The following is an 18,477-nucleotide window of genomic DNA, read 5'->3' on the forward strand; positions in this document are numbered from 1 at the left end:
TATGGCCAATGTAGTACACCTTCTACCTACATATAAATTCAGATGACAATTAGGTTGCTAGAAAAAAGTTGAACCAGCAGGTTTTTGGTCTCTGTGACTTAGTGTACCTTAAAACCTGCTCTTCCCTTAGACAAAGACTATTTCTTTCCATTTCAGTTTCCATCACCTCTCCTTTTTGAATATATAAACCTTTTTTTCTTCTGGAACTTGGCAGCTTTATCAGTGTTACCATTAAGGTGATCCTGATTTTAGTATTAAAAATTAGCTGATTAGAGGTACAGGCTGAGAGCTCAGCAATATTTCAGAGCTTGAAATCATGCCTTATTCCAGATTACAGAGATTCTGACCAAGCTGTGGTTTAACTATACTTCTCCAGTTACTAATGTTCAGACAGAGAATAGTTTCCTCAGGTAAAAAGCAGCTGCAGCTTGCCTTAGCAATACACTGAACAGAACAAAAATCAATAGAAAAAAAAAGAGTAGACTTCACAATATTATGAGATTATGAGAAGGTGTTATCTCCTTGTGATTTTTTGACCTTCCAAATGACAGCGACAGTATTACTCATTTCTAATGAAAAATAAATATATATGAAAGCAGGACTGGAAAAATTACTGTGTTCTATTTTGCATTCTCATTTTGCAAGGAAAGAAATGTGTCTGTTGAAAGTTAGTACAAGCTTGTGCCAGTACAATCCTTTTACAGAAACTTGCAGAAGTGTTGCTCTCACAAATCTCAAGATGTCTACTATGTGTCCAGATCATGTAAGAGACCACATGCATCTTGCTGCTGAGTTTGATTTTAACTACACATCTGCAGCAGCTTCTTTCCAAATTCCACCTGAAGTGAGTTGAAAATCTGTTCAAGTATCCGTATGTAGACTATATGCTTAAGAACATTATATAAATTCTTCTCAAGGGTTATTTTGCCGTCCAAAACGCCATAAAATTCACAATTTATCATTTTCCTGGTTTTCTGCTGTTCTGTTTATTGCCTTTTGATGCAACCCACAACTTCTTCTAAGGGCAACTTCTCTGAAATCAGTTCCCATCACACTTCCATCTGCATTTCATCAGTGTCAGAGCCTCGCTCCAGTACCCATGCAGTTAAGCCAGATTTCCTCCAAAGGCAGGGCTACAGTTTAAATTCATCACTGGAACTGAAACAAAAATACTGACTTGTGCCAGAAAAGCTACTTTCAAACATACCTGTAGCACTAACTACACTGTTTTGTTTATACTTATGCCTAATATACTGGGACATCTATCCACCTCTGTGTTGCATTATATGGTTGAAAATGAGATAAATAACACCAAAATGCCTCTTACGTAAGGCTTAGGATGATGAAAAAACGTCACCAAAATAATTATAATATAATTATAGACAAAATAAAGTGAAGGTAGGCAACAACTAAATTCCAACTCCACTTTCCCAGGATTAACTTCAACACTGGCTCCTGAACTGCTACCGTATATTGAGGATTTTCATTTTCTAGGGTCACTAATACTCTCTTAAGGAAATTTTCAAGTCGTTATAATATCAAGCTGAATAAATACTAATGAAAACTAAACGCTCATTGATTTTATCCTACACTGAATATAGTCATGTATTTCTTGCTATACGATACTAGATTCTCTTTTTTATTACGTTCCATAAGTACTTACTTTCAATCTCCTTAATTTTCATTTCCCAGGGTATGCAGGCTGTCTTAAAATTTTCAAAATCTCTTTGAAATTTCATCCATTTCTGAAAAGGGTCATAGATGAAAAAAAAAACAAACACAAAACACATTATCTCAGTGCCCAGATGCTTCATTTACCCTTTTGCCAATGCAACCCCTTAATCAGATACAGTGTCCTTTGGCAGAGCCACTGCAACAGAAGCAGTAGCTTATGAAGAACCATCTTCTTTTGTTTGTTTCAAATACATCTTCTACCAGATTTATGTGAAGTCCCTCTTTCTTCCACAAGAAGAATGATTAAATAATCACTTCCTTTCATGCCATTCAGGTTTTTAAGATTTGTTTCTGAGAATTTAATTTATTTCCTTTGCTACTCAAAATTCTGATCTGAAAGTCAAGCTGTGTCATTTAATTACAATTACTTTATCCGGTAGTTTAACTATTGGATGAGTATGACTTCTATAATTGAGTTTCCTGTTCCCAGCTGAGTTTGAAAGCCTAATTATTTTTTGTGAACATTAATGCTTATAAGATGTGACTACACAATTGCTTGCAGAAAATTCAGTCTAACTAAGGGTAAGTCTGGCCATACCAGGTAGTCCTGTCCAATATTCTTAGCATCATTCTGCATTAGCATTTTATATCAGGGCAAGCGTGCTTTTGAAGTGAATCTCCCAAACCATCCTGATTTACCACACCTACATTTGCACTGCAAACCAGTGTTAGAGCATAAAACTAAATCAAAAGAAACACTTAGGGAGTACACTTGAGGAGCATGCTAATCCTCATTCACTGCTACTGGGTATTTAGTTCTTGAGGCCACAAGGGATTTAACGCAAAGAAAGATCTACCAGAATGTCCATATTCTGTGGACATTAGGTCTTCAGCAACCATTGTTTGGCCATTCAGTCACAATCCTACAAAGGCATATTGCTTTGTAGGACATACGTGGCCCTTGAGCCTTGGCTCAGTGGAGCTAATTCCAGTATTTTTGAGACTTGGTAAAACGATAATTTTGATTCTTTACAAATAGCTGTCTCAAGGGAAAGACTGAGCTTTTGGTTCAGTCCACAAAAAGACCTATCTACATCAAGAGAATGCAAACTGTTGCATAGCAGTTGATTTTTGTCTTGAAAAGTCTCAATCAAAGTGTGAGCTTGCATTAGAAATCTTTTTCACGCAACAGCAGCAGAAATAAAACCATTAAAATGCAAAGAAAGGCAAGGAAATCTGGTTTGGAAGATGGGTATATATGACCATAATCTGCAAGAGGCTTCCAGTTTGCATTATACGGAGATAGTTAAATAATAAACTTACTTTGGTCATCATCACTTTGTACGCGTAGAATTTTTTTCCTTTTCCTTTTCCAAGAGCACCTTCAAACTTTTCCACAAAAAGCTGTGCTTCCCTGAAAGATGAGGGCAAAAGAGAGGTATAGTTGACACTACAGAAAAAAACAATACTGTCTCTACCATGACAATGTAAATTTTTATGTGTTCTAAATCCTCATAGATGTTTGAGTAATCTTGTTCCCTCAGTAACGCTCAGGAAAAAAAAAGCGATGAGATTTTATTTCACAGATGATTAATCACATGTAGTGCAAACAGAACAAGTAACTGCATTTGGAACTCTGAGATCTGCCTACATCCAGTTAATGTTAGCGAATATTTTTAGTCACAGTGGCTTTCGTTTGCAGTTCAGCTCTTGCCCAGTTGTGCCACATACAAACTGTTATTTCTCCTGGTTCCACCTAATAAAAATTGTTGTCTAGCTACTAACGGAAATTTATTTTTATTTTTCATTTTGGAGATATGTGTACACAAAAGCATGGATTCCCTTGTTTCTACCTTTTACAAGACTAGATATAACACAGCTTTTCAGAATTTCTGTATATATTATTTCTAACTGTATCATTTTTGGAATAATTTCTTAGAAGTGTAGTTTCAGTGGTCCCCAAAAGACTAAAATTTTGCTTATAAAGATATGGGAGTTAAAAAAACCCCTGGTGATACAAATATTAAAGGAAGATCTATAAATTGTTTTAAAAAGGCATAATGTTCATGGATAAAAACAATAAACAGATGAGATTAAAGCATATTAATATTTCTTACATTCCATTACATCTAATATTAATTTCTAAGTATGACTTTTCTGTGTGTCTCTGCTGAGAAAATGTGCCCAAAAAGTGAAATGTCTGGATTTAAAACATTTGAAAATAGATCAAGATGCTCAGTGGTCAGTGTGTGTACAAGACTGTATAACTATTTTATCATTGCACTAGATGACTGCAAGGCATTTTATATTATATTAGGACTTACACTTAGTACTTGGAAAAAAGCAGACTGTTTGGAAAACGTTAATTACAATGCATGCCTCTCCAGAAGTGCTACAGATAAGTTCACTGAATGAAAATAATTACCATGCTTATATGTTCTGTTCACATATTTTGTGTAATCAAGCAAAAAAAATGTCTTAAACTGAAAAATCTGACAATGGCTTTAACAAAATAATGGAGTAGTGTGCTAAAGGAGAATTAAAATTATGTGGGAAGAAGGCTATAAATCACATGATAAGTTCTCTTAACTCATGGTTTAAAATCTCAATATTTTTAAAAATACCGTGTATTTTTAGTAACTGCAGATTCTTAGGGTGACCTTCAAACTACCATCTGGAGACCTATTAAAACCTTTCCCCACTAGATACAGACTGCATCAGTATCTTTAGCTCACAGTACCAAGGCTCTGAATGGCCATTTTTCTCTATGTTTCTCAAGATAGTGCAAAATTGAGCTTTCTCTCTTCAAAAGCCCTGTGACTACTTTCACATTACAAGTGCTCACACCTAACCCAGTTGGTGAAGCATCTGGACCAGTGCCAGTTCACCTGACCTCCCTAGGAGTTCAGTGTATCTTTTCCCACCATCTGATACCCCATTTTCTCCTTCAAAGACACAGGTTGGCAAAAGCAAAAAGCTACAGACAATGTTAGTCTTTTTCTCTTTTGGCACAAGAAGGCCACTTGCATTCTGGCTTGTGTCAGAAATGGTGTGGCCAGCAGGACTAGCGAAGTGATTGTCCCCCTGTGCTTGAGGCTGCACCTTGAATATTGGGTTCAGTTATGGACCTCTCATTACAAGAAGGACATTGAGGTGCTGGAGCGTGTCCAAAGAAGAGCAATGAAGCTGGTGAAGGGTCTAGAAAATAAGCCTTACGAAAAGCAGCTGAGGGAACAAGAACTGATTAGTCTGGAGAAAAGGAGGCTGAAGGGAAACCATTTCACTCTTCACAACTCTCTGAAAGGAGGTGGGTGTTGGTCTCTTCTACCAAGTAGCAAGTGATAACACAAGAGGAAACAGATTCAAATTGTACCAGGGGAGGTTTGGATTGGACATTAGGAAAAATTTCTTCCCCAAAAGGCTTGTCAAACAGTGGAACAGGCCACCCAGGGAAGTGGTGGAGTCTCCATCCCTAGAGATATTTAAAAGACATGTAGATGTGGTGCTTAGGGACATGGTTTAGTGGTGGACTTGACAGTTAACAGTTGGACTCTATGATCTTAACAGTATTTTCCAGCCTAAATGACTCTATGATTACTATGCAGTTCAAAGAAATGATTTTTTTCTAATCAAGTTACCTTTGTTGCTCTACAAGCATATCTTTTGGTTTGGTGTGTGGTGTTTTTTACCAATAACATTCTAAATAGCATTTTCATACCACTCATATAGAGTTATTAAGTGTTAACAAGGGAACCCCACCACGTGCCAATTATTGAGTGCCCCACAGCAGCCTACCTGTTAACTGCACCCCTGAATATTTGCGTAGCTTAAAGATCTTAATTTGTAGTTAAATGCAAATCTCAATAACAACTTGATTCTATGAAAAATTCCCAGCAGACTTTTACTGAAATATCTGAAAAGCAAATTCAGTGCAGAAGCAGAACTTGAAAGAAGGCCTGTGGGTAACAAGGCAGAAACATATGTGCAGCTATGAGCAAGGAAGTAATACAGGAACCATAACTACCAGACAGTGCTGTAGCCATCGTGTCCAAACAGAATTTGTTTTCTTTTTCCCCCACAACTTTTCTTCCCTCTTCAGCTCTGCAGCAGTCAAGTCCCGCTAGGTTATTCCTGTCCCCTGTGATTTGTAGGTTAAGGAGGCCTTTCCCTGACTTCCACTTAAGCTTACCGGCTTTTAAAGTTCAGCAGTGACTTGGCACCATTCAGTCAGGGAACAGCTGACAATGTCCTGTCTGCATCTGTGACACATGTGGGGTTTTGTTAAATATAATCCAATATGTTATTTTATCCAGGTTTCTACCTTAATGTCTAAACCATCTGACTGAAAAACATCTATTTGTACAGCCATGCAGACCTTTGCCACATTTTGGTTTTTCCTCCATTTCTTTTGTGCTAATAACAAAACGTGAGAAAGAACAACCAAGCTATAAAAAGTAGTCCTAAACCCATAGAACTCTTTTAGGAAGACCAAAGGAGGACCAAACCCACATACATATGTATGCACACCTACTTGGAAGTAATGCAACTTTACCGACATAAGGACGTGTCAAAAACAACACAGAGCGACAAAACTGAGCTTTGTAATCACTGGTATCATGTGTTATAGGTAAATTATCTATATCACAAGGTAGGCCAAAGTGTGCCCCGTTAGCTAACTGTGAATTTAAAGAAGCTTCAGAGAAACCTTATTAATTGAATTACAGACACAAGGAACTAATAAATATTGCATGGGTCTGGGCATTATTGTGCCAGAGAAGACTGAGTTAATTATTAATACTAGGTGTGGAGTTACAGATTCCAAAGTGCTAGGTGTACAGTACTTCAGGCACTTCAGTATTGCACAGAGAGGATGAATTACAGCTCTCAGAGGTTGTTGCTAATGAATAGGATTCAGATGGATTGCTCACATTTTTCAGTAACAGTTCAGGAAGGCTTCCGTCTCCAAGATCTAAAAACTTATTAAAAAAGAAATAAATTAATATTGATCATGCAGGACTTCTCCAAGTCTTAAAAAGTTTGGGTTGACAACAAAACAGCAGCTGTCAGGCACAACTCACTTGAAAAGTAAACCAGCAGTAATAACGGGCAAATTATAGTGTTATTTAATACACAGCTGGCCTCAGGGATACCCAGGCTGGCCTCCAGGAATGCCAGTATGTCCACAGTAAGAAAGGTTAAATACTGATTCATCAGAGTACAAAAATGCATCCGTAGAGGACTGATTTCCACCATCTCCCACATATACTCTATGTATCTTTGAGTTTTGTATATTTATAAAATATTCTGTTTCCAGTTCATCTATCTTGACGGTAATCTAAGTCCTGTAATAAAATAAATGATGCTAAATTATACTGAAAATTCATTACACTATATTCTGTCCCTGGCAGATGAAGAAGAGACTGCTCTGTTCTGGCTTTCTTAGGAAAAACATGAAGTTCTCATACCTCCCTTCATGGTCTGTATTTAACTACAAGTTCTTTAAAAAGCCTAAGCTTGATATTTGATTGATTTTTGTCTTTTATATTGCCATTTCACTTTTTTGATAGTTTGCCTACAGGCTTGTGGTACGGCTTATAAGTGAGGCCACTGTCAGCACATTTCCGGATTATTGTTCTTAATTCTATGATTATATATCACCATAATAGACTTTGTTGGTGGATACAAACTACATGATTTTTATTAGTCTTTGCTATTTTATAACACTTTGACTATGTAAAGTGTTATATGCACTAACAAGGGGGGGTGAGCTAAACAGAGTAGCACAGATTTCAAGCCCTCCCTTTTCCTTCATACCTGTGCAAAACCCAGCCTGGAGAATGCACAGACAGGGATGCAGTCTCCAAAACCTGATGTTCAGAAGTAAACTGGGATAGCTTTCTCTGGAGGTTTTCCAATTTGAAACAGTGTGGCCAAATTTAGTGGAAATTAAATTCCCCCAAATTTAGTGGAAATTAAATCTTTCCCCTCGTTCTCAGAAATAAACACTTCTTTTAAAAACATATTTAGAATGAAAAGTCCTAAAAAAACACTTTCCAAAATAATATGAAACATGTCTATGTTTTGGTCTTATTTTATGTCACAAATATTAACAAACCCTTGAGCGCTCCTGGGGATATTTTTTTTCCATTCTCAGAAAAAAAATATCCCCAGGAGCGCTCAAGGGTTTGTTAATATTTTTTTTCCATTCTCAGAAAAAAAATAGCTGCTAATACAGAACAAACATGGAAGTGGGGTTTGGTTCACAGAAAAGAACATTTCTTATAATGGTGAGCAAAAATCTTCAATGAAGTAACTCATCACTGTGGAAGCTGGAAGAGAAAGAATAGGGAAATTCCTTCCATCTAAAAGCAGATAGACCTCCCCCTCCCCATCCCATAATACTCTAAAACTTGCACAGAGCAAGAAGCAGATGACATGGGGAAATAATAGCTAATAAAAACTGTTAACCAAAAGTTTCAATGACAAGAGATGCTAATACAAGAGTTTTCAAAAGTCACTTGTTATTGATTGACAGGTTTAAGGCACTTAACACCACTGCATGTACATTTTACACAGGTAAAAGAATAATGCCAATTTATCAGACTGCTGATTCTGGTGTAAATTTAAGTAACTTGCTAAAACACAAAACAAATGCATAGATACCATAAAATGTGTTGATATAGACACTTCTGTATTGTTATAACGGCAATCATAATAGAGCATTCACTGATAAAATATACTTCTTATTTTAAACAGCATAACACCAGGTCTTCCATTGCAACTCAGGTGAACATAAGGCTCTGAAGAGCCAATTATAACAACAGGACTCTAGAAAACTTAGCCTATTTTCCAAGGTACTGAGTGCTTCCAAGTTCTGTGATTTTCATCTAAGATGCAAAATATAGATTTAAATGCCTAATTCTCAGCTCATACATTTAAAAATGTTATCAATTTAGGTTATTATTATTCTTATTGTTGTTGTTGTTATTATTATTATTATTCCAGCTGTTTGCTGAATCTATGTATTTTGTCTACTGAATTATGCATGACTCTGTAGAGAACTGTGACAATCCAAATGGGATTACCTGGAATTAAAGGCAACTATTTTTGGAATCTTGCTTGACAGAGAAACATAGTAATGAATGCAATTCTTAAATTAATAAAAACAGATACAAAATAAATGAGCTAATCTGAAGAACTATCATTTGACCTTGGAAAACACATTTTTCTATGTCAAATAAGCTGATAATATGCTTTGAAGCCAAATTCATATTTGTAGCAAAGCAAAAAAAAAAAACAAACAGTGTGGCTAACTGCTTTAAGAGAACAGTTGTGCGTGTTTTTCACTAAAACAAGCCTTCTGATGTTAGCAAATAATGAAGCACTAGGGTGAGGCTGACAGGCAGGTAGTTCCCATGGTCAATCTTTCTACTCTTTTGAAAAACAGGTGCAGTGTTTCCCTTTTTCCAGTCACCAGAGACTTCATCTGACTGCCATGACTTTACAAATGCCACAGACAGTGGCTCCGCAACTGCATCAATCAATTCCTTCAGGGCCCTGGGATGCACCCCATTCAGGTTCCTCGTGTGAATCTGATCTTCTGTTACAGTGAGAGGGACTTTGCTCCCTAGTCCCTTGGAGGTTCATCCACTCAAGAGGTATAGGAAGAGAGACCAGTGAAGAGTGACATCAAAATTTTGTTGAGTCTCCTCATCCATTGTTACCAGTTTACTGCTCATGTTCATCCTTTCTTTGACTTTCTTTTTTCTGGCTTACATCACCGTAGAAGACCTTATTGTTCCCTGCATCCCTTGCCAAGTTCAGTTCCAGCTGACCCCATCCTTACACAACCAGATAACATCTCTAGGCGCTTACCAGGATGTCTGTCCCTGCTTCAACTGCCTGCACTTTTCCTTCTTGCTCTTTAGTTTGACCAGCAGGTCTTGACTCAGATATGCTGGTCTCTTTCCCCTTTGAGACAAAACAATTGTGTCCAACAGCAGCAGGTGTGGTCCTGTGTAGACCATTCCGTTACCACAAAATTCAAAACTCTGTTGGTGACACCAGCCACAGAATCTTATATTAATAGACTGGGACTACATCTGTTTCTTCAAGTATCTCTTGCCCACAACTGGAAGGATAGAGGAAAAACTCTGCTCAGCTTCCCTTACCAACCATCCCAGGACCTTGAAGTCTCTTTTGATGGTCCTTGGACTGCATGTTGCAGATTTATAGAATCATATAATAATAGAACGGTTTGGGTTGGAAGGGATCTTAAAGATCCTCCAGTTCCAACCCCCTGGGCAGGGACATCCCACAAGATCAGGCTTTTCAAGGCCCCATCCAACCTGGCCTTGAACATTTCCAGAGAAGGGACATCTACAACTTCCCTGGGCAACATGTGTCAGTGCCTCACCACCGTCATCATGAAGAATTTATTCCTAACATCCAGTCTAAATCTTTCCCTCTCTGATTTATAGCCATTCACGCTCATCCTATCACTACATGTCCTAGTAAAATGTCCCTCTCCAGCTTTCTTGTACACCCCCTACAGGTACTAGAAGGCCACTGGAAGGTCTTAGAGCCCTCTCCAGGCTGAACAACACCAACTCTCTCAGCCTGTCCTCATAGTAGAAGTGCTCCAGCTCTCTGATCATCTTTGTAGCCCTCCTCTGGAGCTCTTCCAACAGTTCTATATTCTTCTTAGGTTGGAATTTCCAGAACTGGATACAACACTCCAGGTGAGGTCTCACAAGAATGGAATACAGGGGCAGAATCACCTTCTTTGACCTACTGTCTATGCTTCTTATGATGTGGCCCGGGATATGGTTGGCTGCCTGGGCTGAAAGCATGCATTGCCGGCTCATATCCAGCTTCTCATCAATGGGCACCCCAAAGATTCATTTCCACTCACGTGGAAAAGCATTAACGGATAATAGTCCAAGGGTTGTACCAAGCTAGGAAGTTTCCTAGGAACTAGGAATTGCTAAAAATGCTGGGTTAGAAGAACAGCTATAAAAATGAAGCTCTGTTCACAGTAAGTATACAGTAAACTGCAACTTTATGTACACGGGGACTCTTCAACTGTACGCTATGCAAACCAAAGTAATTTTGAACTGATTACTTCATCTACTCATCATTTCTGTCTGAAATTTCCCTTGCCTCCACAATGCTTACGGTTTACATCTCCTAGGTATTCAGTTGTCTTTTATCCTCTTCCATGATACTTTTACTTCTTATTTGCAACTGTATTCTTCCCAAAATGACCTTACCTTCTAGAAGGAAAACTTTGTAGACCTTCCAGACAGTACGTCATATGTGCCCTCCTGCCATTGTCTGTTTTCATATATCAGAAACTGCAGAAGGGAGACCATCTTTTCCATGTTAGATATGTCTAAAAAACCTCAACCATAAGTTTTGTTGGTGGTTGGACAGTAGTAGATGAGTTATTCAAAACAGAGGAGCATAACAGTTTTGGCAGAAGAATCAAGTTCTCTGTGTTTATCCAGTTTCCTGTGCTTGGTGGAAATTTAACTGTAAATGAAGACTTAATTTTTAGCCTTAATGAAAATCTACTGATAAGTTTGTTAGGGCAAAGTACAATTTTATATATGACATATCTAAAAATACGTAAAAATGTGAGCTCAATTTCCATACACTTTGCTTTTTCACAAGTTAAAAAAATAAACCAAAAACTGTTCTTCTTCCCCAAATTTTAGAACAGAAATATAATTTTTTTCCCATCCCAGCAATCTTGAAGTATTCCTAAAACTGCAAAATTTTTCTTAAATGAGATTTTAAATTTGTCAGTGGAAGAATTTGCCAACATTAACCTAACTGAAGAAAACTAACTGCTTTGCAGGAGAGCATAATGGAAACTCAAAAAAGATATGAGTTTTTCATATTTGATTTCAGGACTATGAAAACAAGAAAGCTATAATCTGCAATGCTATTTACCTCTACTTTCTATGAAAGCACATCCTGTGAAAGAGAGATTTGATATGGTTTGAAGTTAATTGTGTCAGTAAGCCTAGAAATAAAGTGACAGAAAAACAGTACAAAGTGCAAAGCAAGATGGCAGATATTCACTATGGAAATCAAACCATACTTCAGGACAGACAACTTCTTCTTCATCTTCCATGGCTTGTTTCGTAGAGTGGCGATTAGTTTCTTTTTTTCTTCTACCTCTTCTTTCAGCTTGGCCAATTCTTCTTCTGTAATTGGCTCCTCCTCAGAGTCAGAATCAGAGCTTCAAACAAAAGAAGGAACAAAAACCGTCACCAGAACTCAGTAGAGACAGACATTTTCACTGAAGCACATTCTTGGTGTTAATTCTTTTTAAATTTTAGCCCTAGATAAACGTTGCACAAAAGGGAGGACATAGTTCACTTAGACTTGCTATTAATTTTAGTATGGAAGGCAAAGCCTGCACACAAAGTGGAAAGCTGCAAAAGAGCAGCACTACACCCAAGCATCCCTTGGAGAATGGGTAGTGCTCTTGCGGAAGCATCTGGCAGTCATTGATTGTTCCTGCAGGACTAACCAGCCTCCTAAAAGTCCAGTCAAACTCACAATGAACAAGTGAGAACACTATAATTGCAGTCATAAAATGAACTTGTTCACCTCACTTCGTGCCCCAGGAGAGAGAAGAGACACCACAGCCAGTTTAACAAGTTTAAACAACAAATGATAGCCCATCCTTTGATAAAGGAAGTAACATTTCAGAGGTGGGAAAAATTCAAAGATACATTGCAGCAAGGCTGCGATGTTTCTTAGCATTTGGAGTAAGCAGATACAGTAGTAATAGCATCACTAGATGTGTTGTCATTGTAATCCAAAATTCTTATCCATGCATTGATTTACAGTATCTTTAGAAATCACAGCTGATTAAGGGAATATCCACTTTCCTAAAATCTACTTAGATATCCTTTTCAGTGCTCAATCTTACATCTTGCATAATAGCATCTAGGAAATCATTAGCAATGGGCATTTCATCCTCCTATGCCATTAAAAAGGAAAATGACAATAACGAAAAATTAGACTCTGACTTCCTGCTCTAAAAACCAGACAGTGATGACTATCACTAAGTGAGTCGAAGTGAAAGCACTTTTTAGTAAAAAAACTTAGTAAAAACAGTTTGATGCATTTCTATTTGTCTCTTATTAGATTTTCTTTTGCCTTTTCTTTTGGCCAGAATGATGGCAGCAAATGCAATATTATCTCCCTGTGGAATAATATAATATTTAATTTTACCTTTATTTTTTTGTTTAGGGCTTTCTGATTCTTTTCTTTCTCAACTCATTATTTTAGTCTTTTCATGCTTTTTCCTGCTGAATTGTCTCAGCATTTAAAAAACTACCTTTTTATTTATTACATGGCAAGATGTACTTTTCAACAGTATGTAGCATTTGTTTTAACAAGGCCTCATGGATTTCCTAGACAGGCTATATTTTTATGCTGCCACACATCTCTTAGGACCATAGAAGCATTAAGGTTGGAAAAGACCTCTAAGATCACCAAGTCCAACTGGCAGCCTACTGAACCATGTCCCAAAGCTCCATATCTACACAATTTTTAACTCCTCCAGGGGTGGTGACTCCATCACTTCCCTGAGCCGCCTCTTTCAATGGTTCACCACTCTTTCAGTGAAGAAATTTTTCCTAATATCCAGTTATAATATAATATAATATAGTATAATATAATATAATATAATATAATATAATATAATATAATATAATATAATATCCCAAAGGTTCACAAATTCTTTATCTGAATCACAGCCGAACTGTTCACCAGCCTATTTTCCCTTGTTCTTATGTTGGTTTTTGTTTTCTTTTTAAAATCTTTTAAAATACTCTTATATTATTACTCTGCAACCTTGTCAACTGGTATCCTAAAAGCCTAAAAATATAATGTCCTGGAGGTATCTTCCAGAGCTTTCTCAGTTTTTCCTCAAGGGTTATGTTTATTACTCCAAGAACAAAGTCTTGATAAAGGTAGCAATTTCTAATTAGTTAGCCCAAACACATGCTTTAATGTTAAGAACTTTGGAAGACAATTAAAAACATTGTGCCCTCATTCAATTTTATATTTTCTGGTCTTTTGTTAATTAATGCTCAATAATAGTTCACAATGGAAGACAATAACAAGCATAGGAACATGGATTGACATATTCAGACTTGTTGATGTAATAGTACAGGAAATTGCACAGAGAGTGTAATTGACACTGCAGCTAAGAGCCAGCTCAAAGAATGATTTTAGGCATTCTGGTAGGGAAGGCAAATGAAGTAAAGTATACTGAAATGGGATCGTGAATAAATTAATGCGACAGCATGACTCAGTATATTTTCTGTTTTGGCTCCTGCTGTATGCTTCAGCGACGTCTTTGGGAACACAAACCACTGTAGTGGTTACTGAATAGCAGAAGCAGAATCTCTCTCCCTCTCCACTGATAAGCATGCCTGGCTTGATTTGCTCCTTTGTATGTCATTCGTAGAACAGAAGGGAGCAAGAAAATGCCAGAATGGCAGAAAAATACAAACTAATTTTCTGAAGAACTCTGTGTCAGTGGGGTCTTCAAAGACTCCAGGCTGAATTAAATGCTTTGGAAAAGTAAACAGTAATATTTCAGAGGAATTGAGTGGCAGACAGATCACAAAATCCCATCTCAGTCCTTGGTTCAGAGTTCTTGAAATTTTAGCACTGATCTTCTATAAAAATCTGGCTCAAACTTGGCTGGGAAACAAGAACCTGATCTTGTGAAAATTGTCGAGATTTTTAGCTCTGCACTAGAAATAAAACTAGACCTTGGAGTTTTGGAGGATTATGACCTTAGGTTTTGGGGGATTTAGTTCTGGGGAAAAGAAAAAGCACAAGACATCCCACCTGCTACCACCTCTCCCTGTCATTTTCTCCCCTCCTTGCTCATTTTCACTCTCTTTCTCCATAGAATGGCTCATTAACTTAAGAAATGTTACTACAATAAGGGTTCCCATTCTATCTGACAAGATTTGAGCTAATCCTTAGGGTATAAGCAGTTCCAGAAGGGATTGGCTGGCCAGATCCCAAGGTCCAGTCCTTGACGTATGGCAAATCCCTGACTTCCTTTTACCGAAGTGGATATCGCTTTGTGGAAAGTTTCCATGTCACACCAGTAGCATTTCTTTGCAGGAAAAAAAATACATCTGTCCAACTCTAATTGGGCTGTAATAAATAAGGGAGTCATACTGACTCCTGGTATTTCACAGCTATAAAAGAAAGGTTTCCTGTAAAAGAAACACGTTTTTATGTTAAAATAATAGTTTACTGAATTACCCAGATGCTGATTTCTTTTTGTCTTTTTTCTTCTTGTTGGCCTTCTCTTTTTTTCCTTTCTTATCAGGCTTTTTATCCTGTTTCTTCTCATTTTTGCCTTTCCCACTTCTACCTCCTTTCTCATCTTCCTCATCTCCATCATCTTCCTTGGATTTCTGATTTGTCTGGTTCTTCCTGTCTTTTTCAGCACCTCCATCAGAATCATTGCCCTCATTTTCAGCTGCTCGTCCCCGTCCTCTGCGGTTTCTGTTCCTGCGATGCCCAGCTCTCCTTGTCCCATCTTCATCCTCTTCATCCTCCTCACCCCCATGTCTGCCTCTCCCTCTGCCACGCCCCCTTCTGGTTCTCGGTGTTGTCTTCTTCCCTCCTTTATCTGTGATGGAGGGGGAAAAAAAAAGCATGTGAGAGAAGGCAGTATGTTATAGGAAGAACTTTTCTCCTGCTTCATTCATACAGGTAATCAGAAAACATCCAAGTCTGACCTAAAAGTAATCCATACTACTGACCTGTTCCTTTGACATTATCGTCATTCTCAGCTGCACTGCTTTCTTCATTGTCAACATCACTGCCATCTGTGAAATGAAAACAAAGGCAAATACAGGTGAAATGTGAAGCAGCTGCATTCCAAAAGGAATGCAAGGGATTTAAAAAATCCTTGGCAATTAATGCATTTTACTCCCTTACATCATTTCACAAACCCAGCTTTTTGGAATACGGCAAATAATTTTCAAAAATTAAGATGAAGACAGAAAAAAATAGTTCCACTTCCTTTCAGCACTCAAATAAGTAGGTCCCAAAGTGATGCCATGAAGAACTGTCTCTTTTGGAAGAAATATGTACTACAGGAGGATCCTGAAGAAGAGACACAATAGCAATATCCTACAATTAGAGAAAAAGAGCAAAAGAATAATTTCCCAGTTTGACTGTCTGGAGGGCATTAAGCTTCACAGCTGCAGCATGGCTGAAAAGCACAGTCCCAGAAGAAAGACAAGATGTACTCTCATTTCCAGCATCCAGATCTCTAAGAGAGAGCCTATTTACAGAAGAAAGAAGTATTTCTGCTCAGAGACATCTTTGGCTTGGGTTGAATCTCTTGCTTGAGTTTTTCAGTTTCAATAAGCTCAATAAGAGGTGCCATCTCTCCTACCTATCAATAATCAGGAAAGTATCCAATTCATTTGCATTGTATTCTTCGAAATTTGGGTCATGCATATATAGAGAAGAAATAAAAATACTTCTTTCATACATATTATACTATAATAATTAATTATGCGTATATTGTTACCAACATATTATTTAAGGTGTCACTTCTGAAACTGCCAGTGGTATTCACCAGCAATGTTTCTTCTGAAGCAATACAACCAATACCTGAGAAGCCAGGTACCTCTCTTGAGATACCTTTGAGCTTGTACACACAGGATAGCATTGAGTCACATCAGTGAAATATATGGAAATACACAGTCGAAGGAGATTAATGAGAAGTCAAAGAAGTAGTAGAAATAGGAATAGACGACAGTCATTCCACTTCTATATTCCATGTATGTTGTCTAATTTCCTCTCTATGCAGACAGGACAGGTGACATGCCATGATCATGTCATGGTTGCATTTTTCAGGCAAGAAGAAACTACAGTTCTCTTCCTTCTTTGCTCACCTGTAATACTTTTGCTGTAGCTAACTATCAGGCATAACTTCTCAGCTTTATCCACTATCAAAGAATAGCATTAAAATATGTAAGGCTACAAATAAGAAGGAATCTAGGGTCTTGTGTGCAATAACAGAGGAAGTGTTATTATGTAGAATTTTGCAGGCATTTTAAAACTGAAATGTATGTAGAGAGTCTAAGTTCCCTCCACAAAATATTTCATTATAATTACATTTTCTATCATCTTCACATCATCTGCACAACAATTTTTTAAGATTATACAAAAATGTTATCGTTCAATGTTATCAGTGGAAAGTGAAAATAAGCACTCTTTTGTTCTGTTTAGATATGTGCCTTCTGTTGCTGACAGTAACACGATCTCCATTTGACAAAGAACATTTCTTTGCGATTGAAAGGTCACAAAGATAAAGAGAGACACTTCTAAAGAGATACTTCACATGAAACAATAGGGCATGGTCCCTTATTGAAACTATTTCTTTTGCTGATCTCTTCCAGCCAAACAGAAATCCCCAGTGAAGAACTTTAATGGTGCACGATTAGACTCACTGCATTCTGATGAATGCATGTAACAAGAAAACAAATGGAAGTTTATCATTTATATTGAAACATGCATTAGTAATGAAAGCATATGATGCTCAACTTGGCATCGTATCGACATAACAGTGAAAGTGACAATTGGCTGTGCAACATAGAGGCTTAAGCAGGGCAGAATATGGCTATTAGTTTTTAATTAATTTTAGTAGTATAAAGGGAACAAATCTGATAGTCTGACCCCAACTTTTCAGGCAAAATAAAGTTAAACTAATTAGAGACTTCAGGCTGCTTGAAGAAAATACTGGGAACTACTAGAGGGGAGTGTATCTGAAAAATGACCTCTGACTATCCATGTCTTTTTATCATCTAAATGCTCAAGCACATGAGTGATAAAGTTTTTTTAAGAAATTAAGAAAAACATGAAATCAAACAGAAGTATAAATTGTTACAAAACAAGTCTAGAAAAAAACCCAGTGATTACATGGAATTATGCAGCTAGAAGTGTAGTGCATACTACAGGCATCCCCAACAAACACAAATGTTATTTCAAGTTATTTCTGCAAAAATTTAAAATTATAGCTCCAAACCAAAATTCAGAACATTCCTGCCTCCACAGTGGCATGCCCATACAGAGATAAAATGTGTTGATATGAAGAATGTTAGAGGTTTGTCTTTTTCGTTCTTGTTTATCCACACAATGCAAGTTCTCTCCCTGTTCCTAGGGTATGATTCAGAAAGCATTGTACCAGAACTTAATTTTTAAAAGAAGCTGTAAGCTATGGTGGGCTCTCTGATCCTCTGGTTTCCTTGCACCCTGATTTATGTCATGAGTTTTGTCACTAGCATAAAATCTGGAGCTCAGGGTAGACCTAGAAGTTACTTGTGCCAATCTGTCCTAAACAGTGTATAAGCATGCTTTCATGTAAGTTGCATAGCCACGCCACACTGCACCAGCTGTTCCTGGAAACTTTTAATTTAGACAATCTGTATCAATGATTGTCTTTTGTGTTTGGAGGTTTTGCACATGTCATTAAAAGACCAATGTTGTTAGTTGGCTGGGTATTTGAGCAATAATAGAGATAAATAATCATTACTGTGTTTAACACATTATCAGAAAGCTATTTAAGGTCATTAACTCTGTACTGTTTTTCAAAGAGGAATGCAAGACGCTAGGCAGCTCATAACTCAGCACTTCAGCTGCTTGTGGCAAACCCTGTCTTATTGAATTATTGGAGAAGTATTTAAAAGAAATACATTTCATGGTGACACCAAATCTATGTGCAAGTAAGCA

At 37.3% G+C, this 18,477-nt stretch overlaps 1 protein-coding gene across 1 annotated transcript in view; it reads right to left on the reverse strand.

Annotated features, from left to right (window-relative positions):
* TMC1 (transmembrane channel like 1) overlaps positions 1-18,477 on the reverse strand; it is a gene marked incomplete at its 5' end in the record, with an annotated part of 120,051 nt that overhangs the window by 33,688 nt on the left and 67,886 nt on the right. Inside the window, 5 exons of the mRNA XM_054054013.1 lie at positions 1,664-1,745; positions 2,998-3,088; positions 11,783-11,923; positions 14,989-15,361; positions 15,495-15,560. Of these exons, the coding sequence (XP_053909988.1) occupies positions 1,664-1,745; positions 2,998-3,088; positions 11,783-11,923; positions 14,989-15,361; positions 15,495-15,560 (753 nt within the window). The remainder of the gene's footprint in view (positions 1-1,663; positions 1,746-2,997; positions 3,089-11,782; positions 11,924-14,988; positions 15,362-15,494; positions 15,561-18,477) is intronic.

The sequence above is a fragment of the Cuculus canorus genome, chromosome Z (genome assembly GCF_017976375.1).
Source record: "Cuculus canorus isolate bCucCan1 chromosome Z, bCucCan1.pri, whole genome shotgun sequence".
In the NCBI taxonomy this organism is placed as follows: domain Eukaryota; kingdom Metazoa; phylum Chordata; class Aves; order Cuculiformes; family Cuculidae; genus Cuculus; species Cuculus canorus.